Source organism: Barbus barbus (genome assembly GCF_936440315.1).
Source record: "Barbus barbus genome assembly, chromosome: 16".
Classification (NCBI taxonomy): Eukaryota; Metazoa; Chordata; class Actinopteri; order Cypriniformes; family Cyprinidae; genus Barbus; species Barbus barbus.
In genome coordinates this window covers 15359506-15386365 of record NC_136744.1, presented here as the reverse complement: position 1 = coordinate 15386365, position 26860 = coordinate 15359506, and the positions used below count along the sequence as shown (strand labels likewise).

The 26860-nt window shown below is 36.7% G+C and overlaps 1 protein-coding gene across 1 annotated transcript; it reads right to left on the bottom strand.

Moving 5' to 3' along the window:
* Positions 1-26860, bottom strand: LOC306882724 (pecanex-like protein 2; the record flags this gene model as incomplete). The annotated part of the gene is made up of 34 exons (XM_079437568.1): positions 1-975; positions 3161-3582; positions 3675-3835; positions 4130-4404; positions 6860-7090; positions 7183-7327; positions 7494-7597; positions 7777-8010; positions 8833-9086; positions 9164-9379; positions 10454-10512; positions 10945-11074; positions 11868-12000; positions 12298-12475; positions 14727-14868; positions 14948-15098; positions 15208-15300; positions 15871-15982; positions 16114-16223; positions 16395-16486; positions 16596-16706; positions 16797-16968; positions 17062-17094; positions 17181-17334; positions 17425-17567; positions 19427-19562; positions 19652-19730; positions 19849-19991; positions 20805-20949; positions 21016-22071; positions 22794-22830; positions 23052-23166; positions 23746-23945; positions 26708-26860. The coding sequence occupies 34 exons, from the start codon at positions 26858-26860 to the stop codon at positions 838-840; spliced, it is 6057 nt and encodes a 2018-aa protein (XP_079293694.1). The 3' UTR covers positions 1-837.

Here is a 26860-nt window from a genome sequence, read left to right as displayed (position 1 = left end):
CAACTTTTTTTATTCAAATTGTGTTAATGGGAGTGTATTTTTAGGTTTTTGAGATCTCCCTATTTATGGGAGCATTATAATATGCAAATAATATTAAAGGGCTAGACTTACCATGAAATAATTTATATTACAACACATCGTACAGACCCCTGTCACATAATAAATATACTGGAAGCCCCATGTTTCCCATAGTAATAACGCACATTTTGCTTTTATCAACTATAGTTCCAGATGAAACTCCTCCATCCTCATTTTAGTTTATGAATCTAGAAAATTTATCAGAAATAACATTTTTCTTGTCACTGCTTTTAATGAAACGGTAACCACTTCAGAATCCTTGCAGGGCTTGTATGATAATATATATACCAATGACACATCTGGATCACAACACATTTCAAAACAGCAGTGTGCAAGAAAACTACTTTGTAACCGTACCTGACACTTTCTTTAGTCACGTGATCTTTACATTACTTAAGCAAGAGTTCTTATTTTGCCACTCCATAAAAACAATCACCGATGTGAGTGATGGTGTTCATGAAGTGCATGCACTCAAGGTGCAAATGGAAATGCTTGTAGTCATCAGATTCCACCGTTTAATCTCAGAGATGGACAGTTAACAAGCTTTTGCCCACTCTCATAAATCATTTTTAGCCATAAACATGTTTTGCCTGTTCATCTTTTCTTTTCTTTTCAGAGAGGTTCTTTTCCCTTTAATAGGATACTTACATTTCTACACACGGCAGATGTTTAGTTTTACAAAAAGACGTCTGTAATGTACATTACTTGAGTGCTCAGGTGCTTGATCATGCTGGGCTGAGGCATTTGGTGGTTGTGGTCTCATATGGTCTTCTCTTCCGGAGCCTCATGGAAGGCTGATGTGGAGTCGTCTTGGCTCTTGTCTGTGCTGTGGACCTTGGATCCCGTGGCAATGGTGGAGGTGGCATCTATGCTCTCATACGCCTCTGATGTCCACTGCTGAAAAGAAAGGATTTTTAACAATTACAGCAACAACCTTTAAATACAAATCTCTAAAAGGCACTTATTTATGATTGTTCAAATGAAAAACTGGTTGAAAAGAGAAAGAAGAGGGAAGAAAAAATATAGGATGATTAGGTTTATTCAGGGTCCAAAATTAACTAAAAAAAAAAGCATTTTTCAAATAAAAGATGTGAAACCCTGCTAAAGAAAACTTTTCTCAGCTGCTTTACGATGACAAGTTAACTTCAGAATTTCAGTGCTGTAAAAATTAGTGCGTTAACGCAGGCGATACATTTTTTTAGTTTAACGCGTTAAAAATATTTAACGCTGTTAACGCAGGGGCGGGGCTACGGTTGGCCAACTCACTCACAACTGCTGCTTCTGTCTCTTTTTTTCGTGACAAGAACCATCGTTAATTTAAACGCAGAACGTTTTATGACCACGTAAACAGGAGACTTTTCAGACGCGCGCTCTTCAAGTGCGTGCACAAATGCTCTGTAGCCTGTATCATTTCATATCAAATTGAGAAAGAAACTATGAGCATACAATGTCGTAGTTATGTCGTCAGTTAAGTCACGAAGTTGATTAAAGGTGATTAAAGCTGCCTAAAAACTGCATGTATGAATTTGTTATATGAGTCACATTTAAGAACATGTCTCTGAAATGCAGTGGTTTTCCAAACTGTCCTGGAGCAGCACAGCACTGTCTCCCTCTGAAGTGGGTCAGAATAGGTAAAGAGATGCCTGTCAGATCCATGTCACGTTCAGCATTGGTAGCTCTTAAAGAGACAGCAGACAAACCTAATAACGAGCTGCTGTGATGTCTGGTAATCGAAGATCAAAAGAAAAATGAGGAAATCAATAATTTTTGTAGCTTTAAGGATTCATCTTTAGAATTTAGTGTTTGATAAATTTATTCAATTTCTGTATATTTCCTATTTGCTGAAGGGCACAAGTAAATATGACATTTATTATAATGGGTTTATGTGAAGATTATTTTAAGTTAACTTAAATTAGAAGTTATTAATTAGAAGTGAAAACAAATGATGCCATTATACAAATAAAATATACTGTCTTTGTTGTTTCTACATTAATTTGAAGATTGAATGTGAAATTATTGCAATGCAAAAGTGTTTTAAAAAAAAAAATGCGATTAATTAGTTAATTTTTTTAATTGATTGACAGCACTACTTCAGAACGTATGTAGTTATATCTACCACACAAAAGTTTGAAAGAAGTCTCTTGCGTCTCTTAATAATTTGTATACAGTAATACTGTGTAATATTACTATTTAAAATAACTGTTTTCTATTTTAATACATTTGAAAATGTAATTTGTGATGGTAAAGCTGATTTTTTACCAGTCATTACTCCAGTCTTTAGTGTCCAATGATCCTTCGGAAATCTTTTGTAGCATTATAATTGTATATATAAAATGCACATTTTGATATATGTATATATTAAAATGTGTGTGTGTGTGTATACAGTATATGAATGAATGAATGAAGCATATATAAAGTGCTTTACATTCATATGGTACAATCATATATATCATACAATCATATACTGTATATATATACTGACCCCAAATTTATGAACAGAACTATAAGATAAAAAGTTAATCCATCAAAACAAAAATATGAAACTTAGACTAGCTCATTACTGTTCATTCCAAATATGTTAAATAACTCCCTTTTTAGGAAAATAAGTGCACTATTTATTTAAATCATGTAAAATGCAGATGGATGGCAGATATGAAATATTAATGGTTTGTTACATTTTCTCAATTGACCGACCACTGCCACCAGAGTCCAAAAACTTAATTTTCAGAGTTAAATAAGAAGTTAAAAGAACACTGCAAATTAATACAGATCATTGGATATATATGTATTTTGCTATAGCTGAATTGTAAGAATGTGAAGCATTATATATATATATATATATATATATTCTTTATTCTAAGTTATAAATAATTTTGAAGCGAAGTGTTTCACTAACCTCTGCTTTATATGTCTAGATTGACCATAAAAACCTTGGAATGGGCAATTAGCATCTGGTTAAAATGGATAAAATCCCATCTGGAGGCTAATAGCGGTCCATTCTTGCAAGCTTTTGTTTCTTGAAAATGGTTTGACAACAAAATGTTTTGTATATCATTGTAAAAACACCACAAAGACATCTCACCTGCGTTGCACGACTCGAGCGACAGGACGGGCCCAGGACGATGTTGACGGAGCTTGAGGACTGCGTATCGCTGGTGTTTCCCCCCTCAGCTGCAGAGAGGCCCGAGATGACCAAGCCGCTGGAGAAGCTCCGCTTGCCAAACAGCAGGCTCAGTGTGGAGCTGGAGGAAGACACCTGGCTGGAGCGATGCTGACCTGTGGCTGAAGCCAGAGGCCCTGTTGTGGACAAACGAGGCACCTGGGAAAAGACGGATGCAATGGAGGAGGTGTTGAAGGACAGCTGGCTGTTGGAAAGGCGTTGCACTAGCCCAGGGCCTCCAGAGCCCGAGCCGTGCTGGCTGTCCAGTATGGGACCCGATCGACTGGTGACGGGGGGCCGCTGGCCCTGAGGTTGCACTGAGCGACTGCGATACTCCCGGTGACCTGTGGAGAAAAAAATTACTTTAACAAATATGTTACATTTCTTACAGGCTTTAGGACTGCAAACTGTACAGATGCATATAGTATGTTCTGACCTCTGTGGTGTCTGGACTGGGAGCTGCGAGGGCGGCCGTGATAAAGGCTTAGGCTCTGGGATGTGGCGGAGTTATGATTCTGACTTAAGGAGGAACCAGCACAATCCACATCCTCCATGTTCATGCCACTGTTACAGCTGGTAAGGTTATCTTTCCTCACCCTAGAAAGTGCAAGGAAGGTTTAGAAAAAGACCTTTTCAGACTAGAAAGAAAAATTTGCTGTAGATTTACTCCATCCAAGATGTGGATGAGTTTCGGAACAGATTTGGAGAAATTTAGCATTACATCACTTGCTCCTCTGCAATGAATGGGTGCCGTCAGAATGAGAGTCCATTCTGCAGATATTCCGATGAAGAAATAAACTCATCTACATATCGGATGGAGTAAATCTAGAGCAAATTTGCATTTTTGAGTTTAATTCAATTCAATTTGTTTCTTTAATGCCTAGTACACACCGAAACCACCTGGAGAGCAGCCAGGTGCGAATGCTGTCCAAACTGAGAGGGCCGTCCCATATGTTTCTGATCTGCTTGTGAGTTCCCATATATGAGGTGGTGAGTGGGGACACAAACATGGGATAACCCAGGGGCTGGTCGCAGGAGGAGTTGATCATGTTTCGCAGAGCCTGCTTTGAGTTCTGGATGCTTCCACGCTCAGGATTGCGGTTCCGGAGGAAGATGAGCTCCTGCTGCTGACCTGCCCACAACCCTCGCACACATTCTTTATTTATCTGAATGAATGAAAAACAAAGAATAACAATCAGTGTAAGGACATAATAAACATACAAATCTATTAGGCCTGAATATGTGAATATATATATATATATATATATATATATATATATATATATATATATATATATATATATTCAATTCAATTCAATTTCAATTCAATTATATATATATATATATATATATATATATATATATATATAATTCAATATATATATACAGTCAAACCAAAAATTATTCAGACACCAGATATAATTTTTGATATTTTTATACTAGTTGGTGCAGGACACTATAGTTCATGTGTGTAAGTGAGGATAGCAAAATAAAGTAAACTGTGACACATTATACCCACAAATTCTTCCTACAGTGGACTACCAGTAAAATTATTCAGACACTTTGACCTGACCATGTTTTCCTTAAGTGTTTTTTCTTTGATTGCTAATGAACCTTTTTACACCACAGATTGAACAAATTAAGCATTGCTTGGTAATTGGTTGATCTAAAGTGGTATTATCTAATTGTGTACTTAAATTTAACAGTTGACAGCTATTCAACCTATTTCATTACATACCTTTCTATCAAAGTTATCCGACATTATCAAGATGAATTTGTTCTGACAGAGTTCTTGTCATATTTTATTACCATTTTTTTAAACTATAGCAAATAAACTGTGATAATGTGACAAATGTTGAAGGTGTCTGAATAAATTTAGGTTTGACTGTATATATTACTATTTAATTTTCTCTATTATAACATTTTACAAATAAAATACATCTATAAATGTGCACTACACTAACTGAACTACAACTAATGAACTACAAATAATCAATCAATACTGGATTATCTGATTTCTATGAAAGCTCGTTTCCGCCAATGAATAAAAAAATAAAACAAGGTAATTGCGGCTTTATCTCACAATTCTGACTTTTTTTTCTGACAATTGCGAGATATAAACTCGCAATTCTGACTTTTTTTTCTGACAATTGCGAGATATAAACTCGCAATTCTGACTTTTTTTTATATTGAACTAGATGAATGTTGCGTCCGAATATGATTTTTGAACAAACATAAAAAATAATTTTTTTACTTGTCAGCTGTTATTAAAATAACACGATAGAAGCTGCCTCAAACTCAGAACTATAAAGAAATGAAGAATGGTGTGTCTGAAAGCCCGGCGGTAATGGTACTGTCCAACCTCGAGCGCAAAACACAGAAATAAAGAATAATGAGTAATTTTCATGTTTGCTCAAAAATCATATTCGGACGCAACATTCATCTAGTTCAATATATAGTTCATCTATAGCAAATTGAACAAAGCACTGCAAAGCCTTACACGGAGAGTGGTTTGCTATGGTGCGAAAAAGTCAGAATTGTGAGAAAAAAAGTCAGAATTCTGAGAAAAAAAGTCACAATTACCTTGTTTTATTTTTTATTCATTGGCGGAAACGGGCTTCCATAGATTTCATTAATCTCTAACAACTAAAATAAAAAAGTGAAAAAGCTGTTTTTATTATTTATTTTATAAATGAATGAATTAAAACTAAACTTGGAATGAAAATGAAAAGCTATACAAAATGCAAAAAAATTATAAAATTAAACAAATAGTGACAAAAACAGTATGAATACAATGTTTGATGCTTTATATTTTAAAGGGGTCATATGATGCTTTTTTTAAAGAACATTATTTTGTGTATTTCGTGTAACAGAATATGTTGACATGCTTTAATGTTCAAAAAACATTATTTTTTAAATACTGTACATTATTGTAGGTCCTCTATGCCCCGCCTCTCTCAAACGCATCGTTTTCTACAAAGCCCTTCCTTCCGACAAGCGCAGTCTGCTCTGATTGGCCAGCTGACAGCGCATTGTCTTTTTCTCTCTCTCTCTCTCTCTCACACACACACACACAACGTGCAAAACTCAACATAACAAAACATACAGTTGCTGATTCAGAAGAGCCAGATTGTCATAGCAAAGTCAGAATTACCTTCTCTCCTAGGTTCATGAAACGGTCGTCCATAAAATGCATTGCTGTTCTGTTGTAAGAAATCTTAATGATTCCTAAATGTATCTACTTTCAGAAGGCCAAATAAAGTGCTTTTGCTTTTGCCTAGAAACACAGTGTCTCTCTGACATGACTGCCTGCATCAACACTACTGCAGTTACTGAAACCACGCCTTACGCAAATATTGCCACATCATGACGTAGACATGAATGAGCTGTTTTTGCTGTTTTTGGCGTGGCAGAGTCTTCACTTTTATAAAGAATATCTCTTTGGTTTTGAGACTTTAGTCTTTGCAACTTGAGGAATCTTATCTATGCACAAACAGCTTGTAACACTCCAAAGAGAAAGCAAAACTTGAAATCGCATCATATGACCCCTTTAATGGAAACCGATACAGGTTTTTCAGGATCATTTCTATTATATTCTAAAATATAGTTTTGCTCTCTTGCCTTTATAACTTTGAAGCTGAGATGTCGTTTGTAGAGCATGATGATCTTGTACTCATCTGCGCCTTCATCTACCATGTGCCGGAGCGTGAGCAGTGTGTCTCGACTGGACAGTACTGCTCTTCTCCAGGCAGGGTCGCTCTCGTGACAAATTACTAGACTGGTTCTGTAGTTGCTTATGGCCTCGTAAAGCACGGCAGGCTCCTCCGTCTCCTCCAGGCTCGTGAAGTGGTCCTGTATAAGTCAAATTATTGAGGTTATACCAAAGGTAAAGGTGAACAGTCAGTAATGTTATGCAGTATCCAAACATTGTCCAATCATCTCACCTGGTGAAGTTTCAGACTCATTCTCACGGCTGGGGCCACCACCGTCTGTAACAGGTCCATGTCAGCAAAAACCCATTCATCCTTAGCAGCAATACGGAAGTCACCTTTGAACAGCGTGTTGAAGCCATAGAGGAATGACTCCAGACTGTAGAGGAAACCATTGAAATATGCAATATAATATGGCGGTACAAATACTATTTGGTTTTCTTCTTGATTTTGACTGACATCCATCAAACTAAGAATTATTCTTTATTGAACAGTCTTAATATGACTTATATATTAGTGCACAGCACTAATGTTGAGAAGTGTACCTGTTGGATCTGTTATGTGCTGCTGTGCTGAGAGATCTCCGTCCAAGTACAGATAGAGCGAAACACAGAGTAACCAATGGAGAATCTTCATCACTGTCCACCGGCTGAGGAAAAAAAAACAACAACTTTAGATTTAAGATTCAAGTTTAGATCACTTTATTGTGGAAATGCCAGAGCTCAACTGTAATACCAAAGGTAATTCCCAAGTTTTGCACCATTTGGAAATCAGTCAGACGCTGTTTTTTATCGCATCCTTCAAGACTACCTTATATCAACTCCTCACCTCCTCTAGTTTGTTGGCACAGTATTGGATCCACTCCAGGTAGACGTTACAGTAGCTGGCTCTGGTGACCCCCTGCAGACAGTGGACATAGTCCTCATCAATCTTCATACTGAACACAGCCGGGTCCTTCTCGATGTGATGCCATTTGGTGTACGGCTGCAGGGCTTCCTGCGTGGACTGGTCTTTAACCCATATCTGCAGCTTGGGGTTGATCACCAGGTAGTAGATGATACTCTGAAGATAGAAATGATTGAAAATCAAGAGATGTGAGTGTTGTCCATCTCACCAACCACCGATGTCACATGGACTATTTTAATGATGTCCTTACTACCTTTCTGGGCCTTGAGCGTGGTAGTTGCATTCACAAACTAGTAGAAAGCGCTCAGATTAGTCAGAAAGCTCTCAGATTTCATCAAGAATATCTTAATTTGTGTTACAAAGATGAACAAAGGTCTTACGGGTTTGGAACGACATGAGGGTGAGTAATTAATGACAGAGTTTTAATTTTTAGGTGAACTGTCCCTTTAAGGCTGGAATACACTACAGGACAGATTTTTGCCCTGGTTAACAGTCTGAGGGAGTTGATGCTAGTTGCTTAAAGTCTGCAGATTTGAGTTGAAAGATTACACAGAAAACCGCAGAGTCACAGACCCTCAGTCGTTTAATGTACGATGCCCATTTTTTTCTCTGTAAACATTTACAAAATTAGTACGTTTATGATGCCTAATGTTAAAAATAAGATGTAAAAAAATAAATAAATAAACGATTGGATTGCATTTACTGTATGTCTTTAAAAAGTCTGTGTAAACACCGTTTATAAGAACGATTTTACATGTTATCTCATTTGGCTATGAAATTGCATTTTTCCCCCCAAAATTCTTTATAGCTAATAGAACTTGTAAAAGAACTTGTTAAGAGTAATTTGAATGTAACAATTCTTATTCCTATTTTTATTTAACAAAAGTATACTCGACTATCTCAACTGTTATACATTGTTATAAACAACTATTACATCTCTTCTAAAATAAAGAAGTCTCACAACAGTGTTAGTGGTACCTTAAGGTAGTAAGTGATGAGCAGCTTGCGCAAGTCATAAACTTGCAGCATGGTGGCAGCGTTGTTCTCGCTGATGCTGTAGCCCTCCAGCAGATACTTAGTGGTGGTCACCTCCCAGGCCAGCCAACGGAGGTTGAAAGCAGCATTGCAGGACAGAACATGGGGCAAATGACCCGGCTCGCAGCAGCAGCAAGAATCATCCTCCTCTACACCCTCTGTGATGGCCTCCACCTCCCGCTGCTGACAGTAAGTTCCTGAGGAAATGAGAAAGTCACTGTGACGAGAGGGAACACTGACATCAGTGTGACAATATAATGTTAAAACCATTTACCCCTGAACTCCAGGCCTCGTAGCTGGAAGGTGACCAGACCGTTGCCAACTTCGATGAGGTGAACAAGTGCATTAAGGTAGTCAGAAGCCAGGATGAAGCAATCTCCAGCACAGTAATTCCCCCAGCGGCCCAACATCAGGTCTCCACATAAAGAATGCTGCAAGGAGCGCGTCAGGTACTCGTAGAAGATTGAGTTGAGATTGTTGTCATCACAGCCTACATGGTGAGCGCATAATGACTGAACATTTTTATTTAAAAATGTATGAGGATACTCTTGTTTCTTCAGTAATAGTAGAGACATGGCATCCTAAAACAACATCTGACATACTGAAAAAGTTTGAACAGTGTTTACAATGAAACCGAACCTTCATGCAATCAAATCCTAAAACGATAGCTCACCCCAAAATCAAAACATGATCATATTTTACTCTGTATGACTTTCTCTCTTTTATGGAACATGGAAGAATATTCTGGCCAAACTTATACAGTACATAATTTATTTACATAAATACATGTAAATAAAATATAAAAAATAAACATACAATTTCATGTTAAAAGCCAAAGTACTTTAGAGTGTCTTTAAAGTGACCAACTTTAAAACTTCCCTGAAAACAGTATTTTTGCGAATGTTCTCAGCAACTGCATATAAGCATGTAACTTGGAAAAAAAAAACAGACAAACACAAAGCAATAATAAAATATTAACATGCAGCTTAAAATGCTGCATATAAAATAAATAAAAAATAAGTGGTTCTCAATCAGATGGCTGAATAGGTCTTAATTATTAAGTATTAATTATCTTAAGAAGTCTTAATTAAAATACTCAAAAAATTCTAAAAGATGCACAACATTGAACTGACATTTTTTATTTATTTTTGTTACAACAGAAGTACTAGAGGCACATATCAGCTTAGATAGTGGCGTCTTTGAAAACTGTTCAAGGAGTCAAAAAGTTGAGAACAACTTTACTAAATTGCTTAGAAGACTTGGAATATAGCGCAAGGTTATGTAGACCACTTTTACGATGCTTTTGGAGCTTGACACCACCAGTCCTTACTCACTTAAAACAGTCATACAAGCTTAGAACAACATAAAGGAGAGAAAATGACACAATTGTCTTTTTGGGATGAACTATTACTTTAACACAGATCCGAAAACATAAATATTTGATGCATTTTTCACAGCAGTAAACTGTTTAGTGTGTGTGTGTGTGTGTGTGTGTGTGTGTGTGTGTGTGTGTGTGTGTGTGTGTGTGTGTTATAAGACATGTATAGATAAAGACAGTATTTACCAGTCTCTTTGTCAACCTGAGACATCAGTCGGCTGTTGGAATTGTCAATTCGTTTGGTGCTGAAAAACCAAATGAAAAGTTCATGAAGTGAAATATTCAGTCATGTCATTTAATCTGATGCCTGTGCCTGTACCACCATTCAAGTTTAATATCAATAACAGAAACATTCTGTGTCATCACATTTGTGGTTGGAAACTACATCAATAATTCAACATAGTGTGGTTTTCTCTCTGCTGCTACAGACTGTTGGACTTCAGATAAAGCCCATCAACCATGAAGGAACTTTGTCCCAGAGGAAACAAGGCAAGTACATGCCAAACATTTCCAGCCTCAACAGCTGTTCTCAAAACAGTGAAATATGCCCTTATTCTTTCTAGTGCCCTAGAAGACAGAAACCTGCACTCAAGTGTGCAGCTGGCTGACAGTGCATTACGTCACTCTTGAGGTTGAATGCATATTTCATGTACATGTGGAAATAAGAGGCAGCTTACTTGTAGTTCCTCTCCCAAAATTTTACAGGCCGTGGATAAGAGGTGATAAAAATGGCGCTCCCGAGGAACGGGCTGAGCGGTGTGTAGAAGAGCGTCGTGATGAATGTCTGCAGCAGCAGCATGGCAGAGTCTGAGCTTCTCCGTCAAGGAAAAAACTAAATATGTGTGCTGCATTTGGAGGTATGATGACTGTCATTAAAGGTGCTGTAATCGATTTCTTTCTCAACTATCTGACACTCTAATACATATCATGAGAATACACACCTGACTTGAATTACATTTAAACAAATTTTACAATAATATCATTTCACTTTGCTTTGTAAGCACTGCCTGGAAATCATGAGATTAATGACAGATTATACAATTACTATATGTTGACAAAAAAGATGAAATATCAGTGTAACATAAATATTATTAAATATTTTCTAGATAATATTTTACACATTTTTTTTTATGCTTTTAAGTTTTAACATACTACCACAGTCCTTTAAAGGCGCTATAAGCGGTTTCTTTCCCAACTACCTGACACTCTACGAAGTATTCTGAGAAAACACACCTGACTTTGAAAAACAAAATGTAAAAATTGAAAATATGACACTTAATATATAAATAAAGGGAATTACATTTAACTGAATTTTACATTTTGAATCATGAGATTAATCACAAATTATGTAATTCTGTGGATAAATAAATAAATAAAAATTACATTTAACTGAATTTTACATTTTAAATATAACATTATTTTCAGTCTGCTTTCAAAACACTGACTGGAAACCAGTGTACTATATAGATTATCTTATTATTATATTCCTGTGACTTAAAAAAAAAAAACTTTGAAAACTCCTGGTTTATAGCACCTTTACTTTAACAGATTAAAATTAGGATTGAACATAGTACTTGGGATGTACTACCAATATAAACACAAACTGGACAGATTGTAAGGATATGAGGAACAGCGAAGGGTTGTGCAAATGCATGAAATGCACTACCCCATGCTATCTGCCAGGGGGCGATATACACCAGAATGAAGTGTAGCTTGTGGAGAAGATCCCAAAGCTGTTGACAAAACAGAGACGTTGTAAGAGTTCACAAGACAACAAAGGCAGTTATTTTGGGACTAGTTACTAAATGCATTGTCTGCTGTGAGCTATTTTAGACAATAGTCTGGCACAATAAGTTAGATCAAAAAAAGTTACAGACTTTAATTGTATTATTTTTTGCATTATTACATTTTTTCATTATTTGACCTATTTTACTAAATGTATCTAAATGAATGCTAAATCAGTTGTTTGCAAGCATTGTTAAGGATGAGTGTTTCATTGCACTAATGTCCATCCAACCCATAGCACTGACCTTGTTGAAGATGATGGACATGAGGAAGAAGTTGAGCAGGAATGTCTCAGAGGCACTGCTGCAGTCGAACTCAAAGAAGATGATGGTGAAGATGAGCGTGAGGAACTGGTAGCTGGGATTGCAGAAGGAGGCACGAAGAAGCTTCATCCCAGCAACTGTCATCAACAAGACATCACAGCTGGAGCGAGACACAGACACCTGAGCCACTCAGGTGCAGAGGCAGCATACAGCCAAGCACAGCAAAAACCAATCAGGGTGACTCTGACTTCTGCTAGCACCACAGTAACACTCAGTAACATGTGTTATTAGGTTCTTATTAGGTACCAATTCTGCTCACCAAGTAAAAACAGTAATACTGTGTGTAATATTATTGCAATTTAAAATAACTGTTTTCTGTTTTAATTTATTTTGAAATAAATTATATGAATCTTCAGCAGCCATTACTCTAGTATTCATAATCATAGTCATCTTTCAAAAATAATTCTAATATTCTGATGTGGTCCAGTGTAGTTTAGATTAGTTCTTATCAATCAGTTGGGCTGCTTAATATTTTATTAAGCAAACAGTTATATATTTGTAGGGCTACAACTAACGATTATTTTGATAATCGATTATTCTTTCGATTTTATTGACAAAAAAACACTATTCCACATTCTGCCCAATGTCCTTCAAACAAATGTGCCAACTGAATGCTATGAAAACATACAGTGCTTAACAATTTATTAGACCACCTGTCACAAAGAGAAAACACATTTTAGGAATATGTCCAAAAATTGTTTAAATCTAAAAATGTTATTGTCATTAATTGGGCAAATAACAAACTGAAACAACCGATTCACACAATTACAAAAATGTCCTCCTATGCCTTGCAACAGCTTGCATTCTTGCTGACATTATGTACGTTTTGACTGTAATTGGGTATCTGAAAAAACCCCACTATAAAGTGCTCTGCCTTTCTTTCATAGATAACAGCAATAATTATGTTATAGCATTAGAAATAGCCAACTACTGTTACTAAAGAGCTTACGCATATTGGAGGACTAACCAATACAGAAAGCTAAAAAATAATTTGGTAATCACCAGTACTGTTAGATTCACGAGTTCACACTTATATATAATTAGCTGGAGTATAGTAATGCGTAGTTGGCGTGCTGTCCTGGGGAAGGGCTCCGAGCTCGGGAATGGCCCGAACCCAGAGTACCCCCCCGTATAAGAACTCAAGAGTGCAGAAGGGTTGGTGGAGGGATGCTGATTAACCGTCAATGAATAGAGGTAAGTCAGCTGTATTTATACCTGTGCGTTGATTAACTTGAGTGCGTTCCTCTTGTGTTAATTAGGCTAAGTATCTGACGTGCTCCTCCCAAACTTTGTTAATAAAACATCATTTAGAGCAGCAGTGGCAAAAACTTAACATAATTTGTTAAAAACCTTACATAAATTTGTTTTAATCAATTTGTTAAGCATTTTATATAGTGAATATAGTTTAAATCTCTATTAAAAATTAAAATAATGATAAAGATAATAAAGACGAGTAAAAACACAGACTCAGTGTTAATCAACAGTTGAGAGTAATGTTCTGCAGGAACACATGTTCAGTTTGATCACGGTCACGTCTCACGGTCATTGCTTTATCCTGTAATAAGGCGACTATGAAGCGTCTGATATTTATATTCAGAATTACACGTTGTTATCCCTTAACAGTTCCAACTATCATAAAATGTTCGGACTGCATGTTGACTTTTAAACCTTAATTTAACTTTCAACAACATATTTCAGCACAATGGAAATTTTTGTCTGACACGCGCATTCGGTATTTTAAACTTAACACAGACTATCAGGAATGACCTTTATTCAATGCTGTAATTTGATGCAACCGGCTGAAGTTGGATGTGCACTGTAGGCAGACCCGACTAATCGATCATGAGAATCGATATAATCAATTTTATCGATTAGTTGTTGCAGCTCTATACATTTGACAATTAAACATTATCATTTTGACAAATAGAAAGTTACAAAGAAATGTATATATACAACACTGTTCAAAAATAAATTTCCCAAAAAATATAATATATTTGAAATAAAAATCTTTTGTAACCATGTAGAAGATTTTTGATCATTTTAATGCATCCCTGCAATTTCTTTCAAAAACGAAATTGCAGGGATGCATTACATTGATCAAAAGATGTATATTTCAAATAAAACACTATTGGTTTCCACAAAAGTTTTAAGCAGCACAACTGTTTTTAACATAGATAATAATAAATCTTTCTAGAGCGCCAAATCAGCATTTTAGACTGATTTCTGAATGAGACCCTAACTGTATAAACACATTAGCATTATATAATACTAATGCCAATATACAGTTAGGGTAAAAAAAAGTTCAAAATCTTTGTTAAATTTTCAACAAGAATAAGGGGAAGGATACTTACTGTATTCCTAATTTCTTACGATGGCTGAGGGCGAAGCCATCATTGGTAAGTGCACTGAGGACAATGGCTGGGTAGACGATATACTTCTCAAAAGTCAACAGCCCCACATAGAGTCGCTCAAACCACATCAAGTGAGCATCCTCTGAAAACATAGTATACTAAAATGAATTAATAACACAATGTATTACAGCAGACACATCACAAAAGTGCAGGGAACTGACCTCTGGGTTCAAACTGTGAGTACTCCTTACTCTTCAGCACAGGATGAGAGATCCACAGCCAGGGATGGTGTTTCCGTAACTGAGGGATGAGATAGTGGGTGACGAAGCCCACAGTGGCTGCTAATGCATACAGCACTATGGACACAAATGGCTGCATGCGATGAAAAACATTGTTAGTTGATATGTAAATTGCAAGCTTTATTGAATATGTAGTTGTTCTGTCATTATGCATAGGAAATTTAAAAGGAAGAGAAACTTACCCGTAAAGAAAGGAAAACCGTACTGGCTGTTATTGCAAAGGTCAAAACGGAGGCGAGAATACAGACAACCAGATCTGACAGTAAAATCTCTTTCTGCAACATAAAATAGCAATTAATGATAATTAATACAAGATTCCTTAAATGCAAATATTACAACTCCATTCAAAAGAAACTAATACTTTCATTCAGCAAAGAGCCATTCAATTGTTCAAAAACAATAAGACATTTATAATGTTACTAAAGATTTCTATTTCAAATAAATACTGTTCTTTTGGACTTTCCACAAAAATATTAAGCAGCACAGCTGTTTTCAACATTTATAATAAGAAATATTTATCGAATGTCAAAACAGCATATTAGAATAATTTCTGAAGGATCATGTGACACTGGAGTAATGGCTGCTGAAAATTCAACTTTCCCATCACAGGAATAAATGACATTTTAAAGCATATTCAAATAGAAAACATTTTAAATTGTAATAATATTTCACAATATTACTTTAAATCAAACACATGGGAGACATAAGAGGCTTCTTTTAAAAACATGAAAAAATCTTGACTCCAAACTTTTGAATAGTAGTATACGTCTGATTATTCTGGTCAATGCGAAGGTGAAATTAAAGACAATTTTTGCATATTACCTAAATAAATCAAAGATACCCACCACTGAGCATCTGAGTTTCTCTGGAAGAGGGTCTGTGCTTTCAGCAGATATTTCCTCCTCCTCTTCTTCAACATGTCCAAGTGACGGCATCAGCTTGGACTTAATCAATGAGCTGAGATAAAAGAAACAAACAAATATGTGCTTACAAACCGAGTACTGCCATATTTTGAGGGCTTCAAGCTATGGCAGCAGTTCAAAATCTTGATCAAAATCAAATGATCTGTGGTAATGCAGTGTTCTTACCATAACACAGATGGATCACTGCTTTGTCGACTAAGATGATAGGACAGGACCACTAGCAGGGCACAGAAACCAGAGAAAAGTGCTGGAATATGCTGTTCATCCCAAGGCTCCTACACAGAAGATGCCATTACCATTACAAATTTACAATCTATCTTATATTGCATTAAAAATAAACTATTCATACTGAAGATCTACTCATTTTTGAGGTATACTGCATCATTTTATTCCAGCAGATTAAATGCATGTTGTCATTTAAAATACATAATTCCAACAGATCTTACCTTCAAAGCGCCAAGACAGAATCCGTAGAGTAAAGATAGCGCTATAAGACTCCTTACTATGCAGTACACAGCAGATGGGAGCCCAGTTGCAGCTAAGCAGAAATCAGAAACATTAGTATCCTCCAGTTCTGACTTGTAATTATTTTTAATTATCCATGTTTGTCAAGAAATTGTCAAAAATGATTTAGCATGGATACGGACCTGTACCTCCAAAAAAGTGCATGTCGATTTGTTCTAAAAAGTATATAACAAAAGTGTTGATTTGCGGAAAGAGGCCAAGAAGGAATGTTACTGGAAAGCAGTGTGTAAACCCTGAAAAGATCAGATCAACATCAAGTCAAATGTCTGTCAGTCACGTTTGACTCCAGCTGTAATTTTTCAAACATGCACAAAAACACATACCGACTAAAATGTCTTGTAAGTACTGAAGGGCATCTGATGTTACTATTGTGATGCCATAGACGGTGGACACAGGGAGGTCTGGTGTTCTCAACAATATCTCCAAAATCCATATAAGGCCACAGAACATACAGAAATATGCAGCACGACTGTAGATAACAATCTGATTATGGCCCTGTAAAAAAAAAAAGAAAAGACTATCAGCTTTCTTCATCCTGTTAAATATAACTATATGAAATTTTCTTGAATGCTTATCTAGGAAACTCACATGAGTAGGTGAAGCTGCATCTGGCTGAACACTCTATAAAACATAAGAGGCTTTAGCAGGCAGCCTAGCAGTAGATTCATTTTCAGCAAAAACAGGCTGTAAAATGAGGAACACGGTACCTTCAGCAAGGAATACTGACAGCTAGCAATGACCAGGCAGAACTGAAAGACCCAGATGTCTTTGAAGCAGCCCTCATTTAGAAGCACAAACCCCAGAAAAGCCACCAAGAAAGCTAAGAATACAGCCACCATGTTTTCAGTCATATCCTTGTTCCTGCAAAAACAATGCGCATGTTTTTGTTCTTAATGTTGTTTGAACAGCAATGCAATGTCTAAAAAGGGACACTTTCATTGTCACACTCACCTGTCTAACAATGCCATCAAGGTTAAGCGATCGTACAATATGTTCACCCATTTCCCAGGAAAAACCTTTAGTTTGTAGTACAGCTTTCTTGAGGGTTTCTCTTGGGTTGATGTCTCAGATGATTCATCTAAGGAGTCCTCCTCCTGTGTATGAGAAATATTTAAACCCTCTGTAAATGTAGGCTGAATTTTCATTTTTGGTTGAACTATCATTCAAAGGGTTCGTTCACCCAAAAATGAAAATTCTATACTTAATTACTCACCCTTGTGTCATTCCAAACCCTCAAGACCTTCATTCATCTTCCAAACACAAATTAAGATATTTTTGATGAAATCTGAGCGCTCTCTGACCCTGCATAGACAGCAAGGATATTACTATGATCAAGGCACAGAAACGTAGTAAGGACATCGGTAAAATAGTCCATGTGACATCAGGGGTTCAACCGTAATTTATGAAGCTACGAGAATACTTTTTGTGTGCAAAGAAAACAATAATTTATTCAGCAATTCTTCTTTTGGAGAGTATCACAGCTTGCGCGTGCTGTCTACTGAACGTAAATAATGCTCATTATGTTGATTACGTTCTGTGATACTCTCCAAAATGGCAGAAGACCGTAACTTGGGGAGAAGTATTGTTGAATAAATTGTTATTATTGTTTTCTCTCAGATTTCTTCAAAAATATTTTAAAGGGGTCATATGATGCTATTTTAAAAATCATTATTTTGTGCATTTGGTGTAACACAATATGTTGACATGCTTTAATGTTCAAAAAACATAACCACATTATTGTAGTTCCTCTATGCCCCGCCTCTCTCAAACGCGTCGTTTTCTACAAAGCCCTTCCTTCCGACAAGTGCAGTCTGCTCTGATTGGCCAGCTGACACAGTGCATAGTGATTGGCCGAACACCACAAGCGCGCGTCGGAAATGTAACGTCCCTTACCATAATCGCGAGCTTCAGCTTTTAAAGTAACTATAAAGACAGTTAATAATGTCTTTAGTTTTACCATCAGTTCAAGCCCGAGAGGGGAACAGAGTCGCTTGACAGACACAGTGATGATGCTCGTATGTGTTTGCAGTACACAAGCCACGGTTAAGACAGATTGACACCACTGTGATGTGACCCTATCTCTCTCTCTCTCTCTCTCTCTCTCACACACACACACACACATACACACACACAATACGTTACTCTACACTTGCGCAAAACTCTGCATTTGAACAGTCAATAGCAAAAACTAATAACAAAACATTACAGTCGCTGATTCAGAAGCGCCAGATTGTCATAGCAAAGTCAGAATTGACCCATTTTTTTTTTTAAATATCCTTTGTGCACAGCCAGCCTTGTACTCTCCTAGATTCACGAAACTGTAATCCATAAAATGCATTGCACAGTTTCGAACATTTGGGTTGTGCTGGTTTGTTGTAAACAAATCTTGACCAATGATTCCTAATTGCATCTACTTTCAGAAGCCCAAATACAGTGCTTTGTCTTTCGCATAGAAACACACAGCGTCTCCCTGACATGGCTGCATCAACTACTGCGGTTACTGAAACCATTCCTTCTTTCTTTGCGTCAACATTTTGGCAGCATTACGCAAATATTTCCACATCGTGACGTAGACATGTGGGGGCGTGTTTTAATGAGGCGTTTTAGCCTGGTCTGGATCAGCCTTCTCTTTTAGATAGAATAAATTCTTTTGTGGGAGACTGTGAGCTTTGTAACTCTGCAGATCGTATACATGCACAAACAGCTACATAACACACTAAAGAAAAGGAAAACAAGAAATTGCATCATATGACCCCTTTAATTTGCGATGAATGAAGTTCTTATGGGTTTGGAACGACGTGTATGTGAGTAATTAATGACAGAATTTTCATTTTTGGGTGAACTAACCCTTTAAGATACAGTATTTTAACCAAAACAACCAACATGTTTTCTGTGTTTTGTCTATTGTGTTGAATTAGAGCCTGCTTAATACGTGGAAAAAGGGATTCTACACCTGGAAAATTTCCGGATGGGTTCTTCTGGGCCGGAGTCGGCGAGTTGGAAGGATGCGTCGCTGGAAGGGGCATTCAGAAGGACCTCCCACTAACCCGTCCTGGCACTCAGAGTTAGAGGATGTGGAGAGGAGATCACTAGTGGAGAGATGGTAACATTACAACTAAATTTTGATGCAATATTAATTGATGTGATTGTAAAAGAGAAGTAGAATAGGATACTGTACCATATGTTGCCGGTGATGAGCTCGGCACCAAGGGGTAAGTTTAGAGCTCTTTCATTGTACAGTTTCCGAGGTCTCTCTCCTGTAGATATTATACATGTTAAAAGCCCAGCTCTAAATGCACAAACACCAGAGCGATATGACACTGCACATAACAGACTAAAATAGTTTCTGTCATAGTTGTCTGTCACTGTACTCACTGTGAACAGTGTGAAAAGTGTAAGCCTCCTCTTTGGATGTAGCCTCCGGTCTACAGATTACCTGAAGCATAGAGCTCTCTGACTGGGATGTTTGTGAGGGCAGAGAATCATAATCAGGGTCCCTCTCCTTATCTGTCTGTGGACTGTGAGTATAAAGAGAATACTGACTCTAAAGTGACGTGAATTTGTATTAATAACTGTTATTTTTCATATGAGGTACACACACTACCATTCAAAGGTTTGGGGTAATATTTTATTTTTAAAAGTCTCTAATGCTCACCAAAGCTGCATTTATTTGAACAAAAATACAGTAAAAACAGCAATATTGTGAAACATTACTAACATTTAAAATAATTGTATTCTATTTGAATATATTTTTAACTGTAATTTATTCCTGTGATTGCAAAGGATTTTCAGCAGCCATTGCTCCAGCCTTCAGTGTCACATGATAGTTCAGAAATCATGCTAATATGTGGTGGAAAACAGTTTGCTGCTCAATTTTTTGTGGAAACTGTGATTCATTTTTCAGGATTCTTTAATGAATAGAAAGTTTAAAAAATAACAGCATTTATTTGAAATAGAAATCAAACATTGTAAATGTTTTTACTATCACTTTTGATAACTTTAATAAAGAGCTCCTAAAGCTCATTTTCCTCCCATCCCAGTTTTTTTTTATCACCATGTGTCTGTCCTTGCTAAATAAAATTATTAATAATAAAATGTATTAATTATTAATAAAATTAAAAAGTTCTGCTGACTAAAACATTTGAAGAGTAGTGCATACAGTATGTACATAATATTATACTTTAATACTATTGTCATAAGTATTTTTTTTTTCATATGTTGCAAATATCATGTTTATGTTCAGGTTTAAAAAGAATGTAAATAGCAGCAGTCATTTAGCAGATGTTTTTATCCACAGCAATTTACAGTGTGCCAAATGGCAAAATACCCACCTCTCTGGAGAAACAATAGGAATGAGAGTTTCTGGAATGGTTTTCATTGTGTCTGTAGCCAAACTGTTTGGGGGATGTGGACGCTCCTGTTGTTGTCCTGTGGATTCTGACACATCCGAGTTCTTCTCCGCCATCATACTTTGCTCTGAAAGGAGTTGGACCATTAGTTTGAGTTAAGATATAAAATCCAGTGTCATAAATCAGCACTCACCATTACTCTCTTCATTCTCCTTCTCAGCCTCATTTCCTCCCCCAAATCTGGTGCTATTGATTGATTCCAGCAAAGACACAAACTCAACAAAGTTGGACTCATTGGGTATCTGTCCCTCCTTGGCTTCTAGGTCTGATTTAGAGGAGGTCATTGTACCGAGCTTATCTTTAGCTCTGCGGCTAATGAGGACAGCATCTCGTCCACTATCGATACTGAGTCCCCTAGCATGTGTTCTTCCATTCTGAGTGCATCTCATATACACTGAGGGGATCTGCAAGAATCCATCAGCATCCACTTTAAGCTCAGGTGGGTCGTTTTCTTCAGTGTGAGAGTTCACATCAATGCCTGAAGAGCTGTTATTGGTTACTTGGGGGCTCAGGTTGGGCATCTCAAGCTCGTTGCTCTCTATTTCTTTGCATTCTTGAGCAGAGTCAGAACTGATCGGCTCTTTGGCAAGAAGACTGTCTTGATGTTCGGACTTCTCCTGAACTGAGCTGTCTCCTGCAACTGGTGTATCTTCTTTTTCATCACCTGTGGAGTGTTCCTCCACTTCGTGAGGCGAATCGAAAGTGATGACAGGAATTTTGACAGGACAGTCAGATTCTCCCTGCTGGGACTGAGCTGACTCTAAAATGCTCTGTTTGACGGACTCCTCCAGTTCGGCTGCTGTCTGTGGATCACAGCTCATTGTGATAATGATCTTCACCGTATCACTCTCGTCCAGGTGGGCCAAGGGACTCGAGTTGTCAAAAAGCATCACGGCAATTTCATCCGAGCAATAATTCTCCTCAGGTGTTTCTCCATCATCGACGTCTCGTGTGATTTCTAGAGAGGTATTATTGTTATTGGGGTCGGTTGGGGGTTTGTCTTTCTCCTCTATACTGTCTTCTTCATTCACAGGGGAAGGTGGTACATTATCCTCAGCTTTGTCCCTGTGGGCTGAAGGAATCTGCTCTCCCTGCAGGAGGGGGGCAGACTGGTCAGTGTTGGGGCTGAACACATCCTCAGGGGTGAGTTGCTCCTCTGCCTCTGGCCTAGATCGTTCATCACTCTGACCTGTGAAAGCCAGTCAGTATACAAACAGTATGTTTAAAATGTCAAATAGACATTTGGTTTATGAAAGAATTTAATTCAATAGCTACCAGTTGATGAACCCCATTGGTTGATGTCACAAACTGCTTTAAATGTTTACTTCAACCAAAGTTAATTTTTGAAACACAAATTAAGATTTACTAAAACGATTTACTAATTATTTTTAATTTGTGCTTTTAAGATGAGGGTGAAGAAAGAATGACAGTTTTCTTTTTTGGGTGAAAAATGAATAAAATCCCTTTAGCCAAATTTCCTTAGTATATACTGCTGTATAATTTATTTAATTTATCTTATAAAATTATATTAGATTAAAAAATATATTTTTATAATATATTAAATGAACAACTTGCACTTCTTCATTAAATTCAATAAAATATTGTAAAAAAAAATATATATATATGTGCTTTAGATGCAGCCCGAGACCCTCATAATGTAAGTGTGAAGCTGTGTTTGGGCTTTCTGACAAAGCTGTCTGACAGCTCTTTTTGAGAGGTCCTGGCAGGATGTCACACTCAGTGTGACGTGTAACAGAGATAGAAAGTAGTCAAGTTATTCCTCAGTTCATATGCAAGGCTCTGTGACAGAAACTTACAGTGATGTATCTGCACAGCATGTTCCTAGAATTGTGAGGATCTCTTGCACTGCAGTGAAACCAGGCCAGTGCTATAATTAAAGCTGGTACATACCGTCTATATTCTTCAGCTCCTCAGATTTTGGACACTCCTTCGCAGTTTTGTAAAGCAGGTTAACAAAAAAATATATTATTTAAAGTGCGTAAAAAATTGTATACATAACAATATCCACTGCAAGATTTGTGTAAATCAGTTAAGTGTTGCTGTTATACTAATTACCATTAACATATTTGTGACATTCTGTAAAAATATGTATTTTGCAAAGTAAATGTAAATAATTATGGTACATAAATTCATGAAGGTATTACTCACTCCGATCAGTCCAGGGTCTGTTTCAGTCTGTTTCACTGTGACTTGTATTACTGGACTTGGTCTGTTTTTGGTCAATACTGATGTGGCAACACTGTCAGGAACTGTGCTGCTCTTCCTGTAGATTAAAACAGTTCAGACTTTAGCCTAAAGACAAATATGTGACCCTGGACCACAAAACCAGACTTAAGTAGCTCGGGTATATTTGTAGAAATAACAAAGTCAAAATTAGAAATTTTTCTTTTATGCCAAAAATCATTAGGATATTAAGTAAAGATCATGTAATATCAATATATCAAAACTTCTTAGTTAGATTAGTAATATACATAGCTAAGAACTTCATTTGGACAACTTTAAAGGCAATTTTCTCAGTATTTAGATTTTTTTTTTTTGCACCCTCAGATTCCAGATTTTCAAATAGTTGTATCTCTGTCAAATATGGTCCTATACTAACAAACCATACATCAATGGGAAGCTTATTTACTCAGCTTTCAGATTATGTATAAATCTCAATTTCGAAAAATTGACCGTTATGACTCATTTTGTGGTCCTGAGTCACATATATCAAAGTACTTTCAGCAGTAGAGTTTACATGCTTTGAGGACAGGAGGCATGAGACAATAACAGAAAATGACACTGCAAAAATAATATTGAAATCAGTAAATGGCACAGTGGCACACATGATTTTGGATCTTACCTTAGAGATGGAAGACAGGAATCAGATGCATTGCTTTTCTTGTCTACACCTTTGCTGATGTCAGGCACACTATTCTGGGCTACAATGTCGCCCTGATCGAACATCAGATGGAGGCGATAATTTACCATCTTAATGACAATGAAGAAAACTGTCACTGAGGTGCAGTAAATACTAAGGGTAGTAGTGGTGGGTGGAAGAGCCTGAGGAAGGAAGAGAGGGAAAACACATCAGAGCCATGACATCTTTGGAGCTATTTTAGATAGCCTAGATCAGGGGTCGGCAACCTTTTCGGCATGACGTGCCATTTTAAATTTTTTTGGTTAACCACTGTGCCAATACACCCTCCCCCACCCCCCGTTGCCGCCGGATAAATACAGCATATGCATTACAATGCACAGATTATGCACAGTATATAAACATTTTTAAATGATACGATAAAAATTATTATTATTATTTTATACTTTTCATGCAAATTGTTTCTTTATATTTTTTCATAAATTGTTTTTTACACTTTTCAAAAGTTTCTTGAACAACAGCTATGCTGTGTGACCGTACCGAACACCACTGCGTTGGTGTGTGAGACAAGGCCAATGCATTAAAACCGTTCAGTTTAATCAGCGTTCTATATTAATGCTAACTAACACACACACACATCGGAGATCACTCTGTGCAAAAAGTAACATTTAGAAGCTCATAAACGTCTTGTCAGTGCTGCCACGCAACTTTTATTACAATTTTTATTAAAAGCTTGAGGTCAGTTTTTTTTTTTTTTTTTTTTTTTAAAGAAATTAGTTTTCATTCAGCTAAGATTTACTAAATTGATAGAAACAGTGATAGTAAAGATTGATATTGTTAGAAGACATCTCTATTTTGAATAAATACTGTTCTTTTAATTTTTTATTTATCAATGAACCCCCCAAAAAAGTATCACAGGTTGCAAAAAAAATAATAATAATAATAAACAAATGAATAAATAAAAAGCAGCACAACTGTTTCCAATATTGATAATAAATCAGCATATTAGAATGATTTCTTGAAGGATCGTGTACTGAAGACTGGAGAAATGATGCTGAAAATTCAGCTTTGAATCACAGAAATAAATTATATTTTAAAGTATATTAAAATAGATTAACATTCTTTAAAATTGTAATAATATTTCACAATATTATAGTTTTTCTGTATTTTTGATCAAATAAATGCAGGCTTGATGAGCATAAGACACTTTCATAATGCTGCACAGTTATCAAAATTGTAATATAATAAAGCCCTTTCATGTCACCATTTCGCCAGCCTACACTCCACATTACAGGCCTGTAGGTGGCACTTGGGCTTCATTAACTATGAGCGTTTCACGAACTAGTAATCACTAGCATCATACATAAATGTAAGTGAATTGAATACTGATTACCATAATTGCGACTTTTGGCGCTGCACGGCTTTGTGCCGTGCTTTTGTAGTCATTTAGCATCTATTTTCTCAGCGATGTAATTTGATTTATATAATGAGACAAACCGCAGATCCAGATCGCTCCACAAATAAGCTTGTCTGCCCCATGTCATTTTCTACCGATTTATGAATAAGAACGGGAAATGACCGCTCCACTTCACATTATTGTCCAATGACATTTGAACTCGTGCCAGATCATGATTGGTTGGTGTATTATAGGCTACATGACAAACGGGCATTGATTAATTATGTAATATTCTAAAATATATAATATATGGATTTGTAATTAAATCGACGCACTAGATTTGATGATTATTATTTTTTTTTAAGTAGGCTATTGTTTGGTTTATTTTTTTCCTTCTGTGACCCACTCACTGAGCCTGGGTTTCCGAGCAGAATATCAGTCAGTCGAGCAAAACGCACGCGGCACGCATCCTATAGCAGCGCCTTGGATTGACGGATAAGTAAAAAAATAAATAAAAAATAATAAGTTTTCCGACTTTTGAGCGATTAGCTACCGTTTTGTACACGTTGTCATGTTAATTATAATTCAAATGCATTTTGTTTTATTGACTACAATATCTTTGCTATTTGTCTGAGAGGGGCACTTTTGAATAATTTTGAAAAAGGACAGGGGCTTGATTCACACATCTCTCTCTCTCTCTCAAAATGGCCATATTTGAGAACTGGATATAGCTGGATACACTGGATAAAGCTGTCGGTCATTTAACATTTCTGTCGTAAAACAGTTGACTAATATGAAATGATTTGCAGCTTCATTTTACCTCGCTCTCTTTCGACGTTAAACTAACGCATCGCGCTCAGCATCTGTGAATGGTAAACCCCGCCTACTTTGATTTGATTGGCCATCTCAGTCATTTTGACATTGATGAGCGCTATTAGACCACTGAGGATTTGATCTGAAGCGCCTAGTATGTGCAGCGGTCTTGCGCAAGTTACTTTAATAGTATTTATAGCTGATAACAGGCTGTGTGACTATGAGAAGTTATTACATCAAAATGTACGTCAGTATACAGTTTTCCCTATTGCTCGCGTGACAGCGATTACCCCTCTGCGTGCCACTGTTGGCACGCGCGCCGTAGATTGCCGACCCCTGGCCTAGATCAACTATAAAATAGTTTAATATATTTTTGGGTTTGTATTATTGTTATCCCAATGATTATATTAATAATAATAATTTATTTATTGTAATTCTTGACCACTGACAAAAAACAAACAAAACGTAATATATCCTATGCACATTTTACTGTAAATGCAAAACAATGCTTTGAGACGTTCATCACCTGTTCAGGAAGCTATGCAGAAGAAAAATGCGACAGTGCTAGCACCAAACAAACACCAACATTGATATAAAATACAATACATTTAACGCGTTAATCAATTTGATTTTTTTCAGAGAAATATTCCATGTAAGGGTTCTGCAGCTATAACGCACTGAATGCTTTCTAATTGCAGAACCCATATTATCGGCGGCCTGCGGCATTGTATCACTCACCAAATGAAGAGATAATGGAAGCATGAGCAAAAACATCCATAAATACAGGTGACATGAATTGTTGAATTTATTCTGCTCTGGATCATAATACCATCCTCCGGTCAGTGAAGCCCAGACTCCTTGGCGTAGCGTTTGCACAACTTGAGAGCCCAT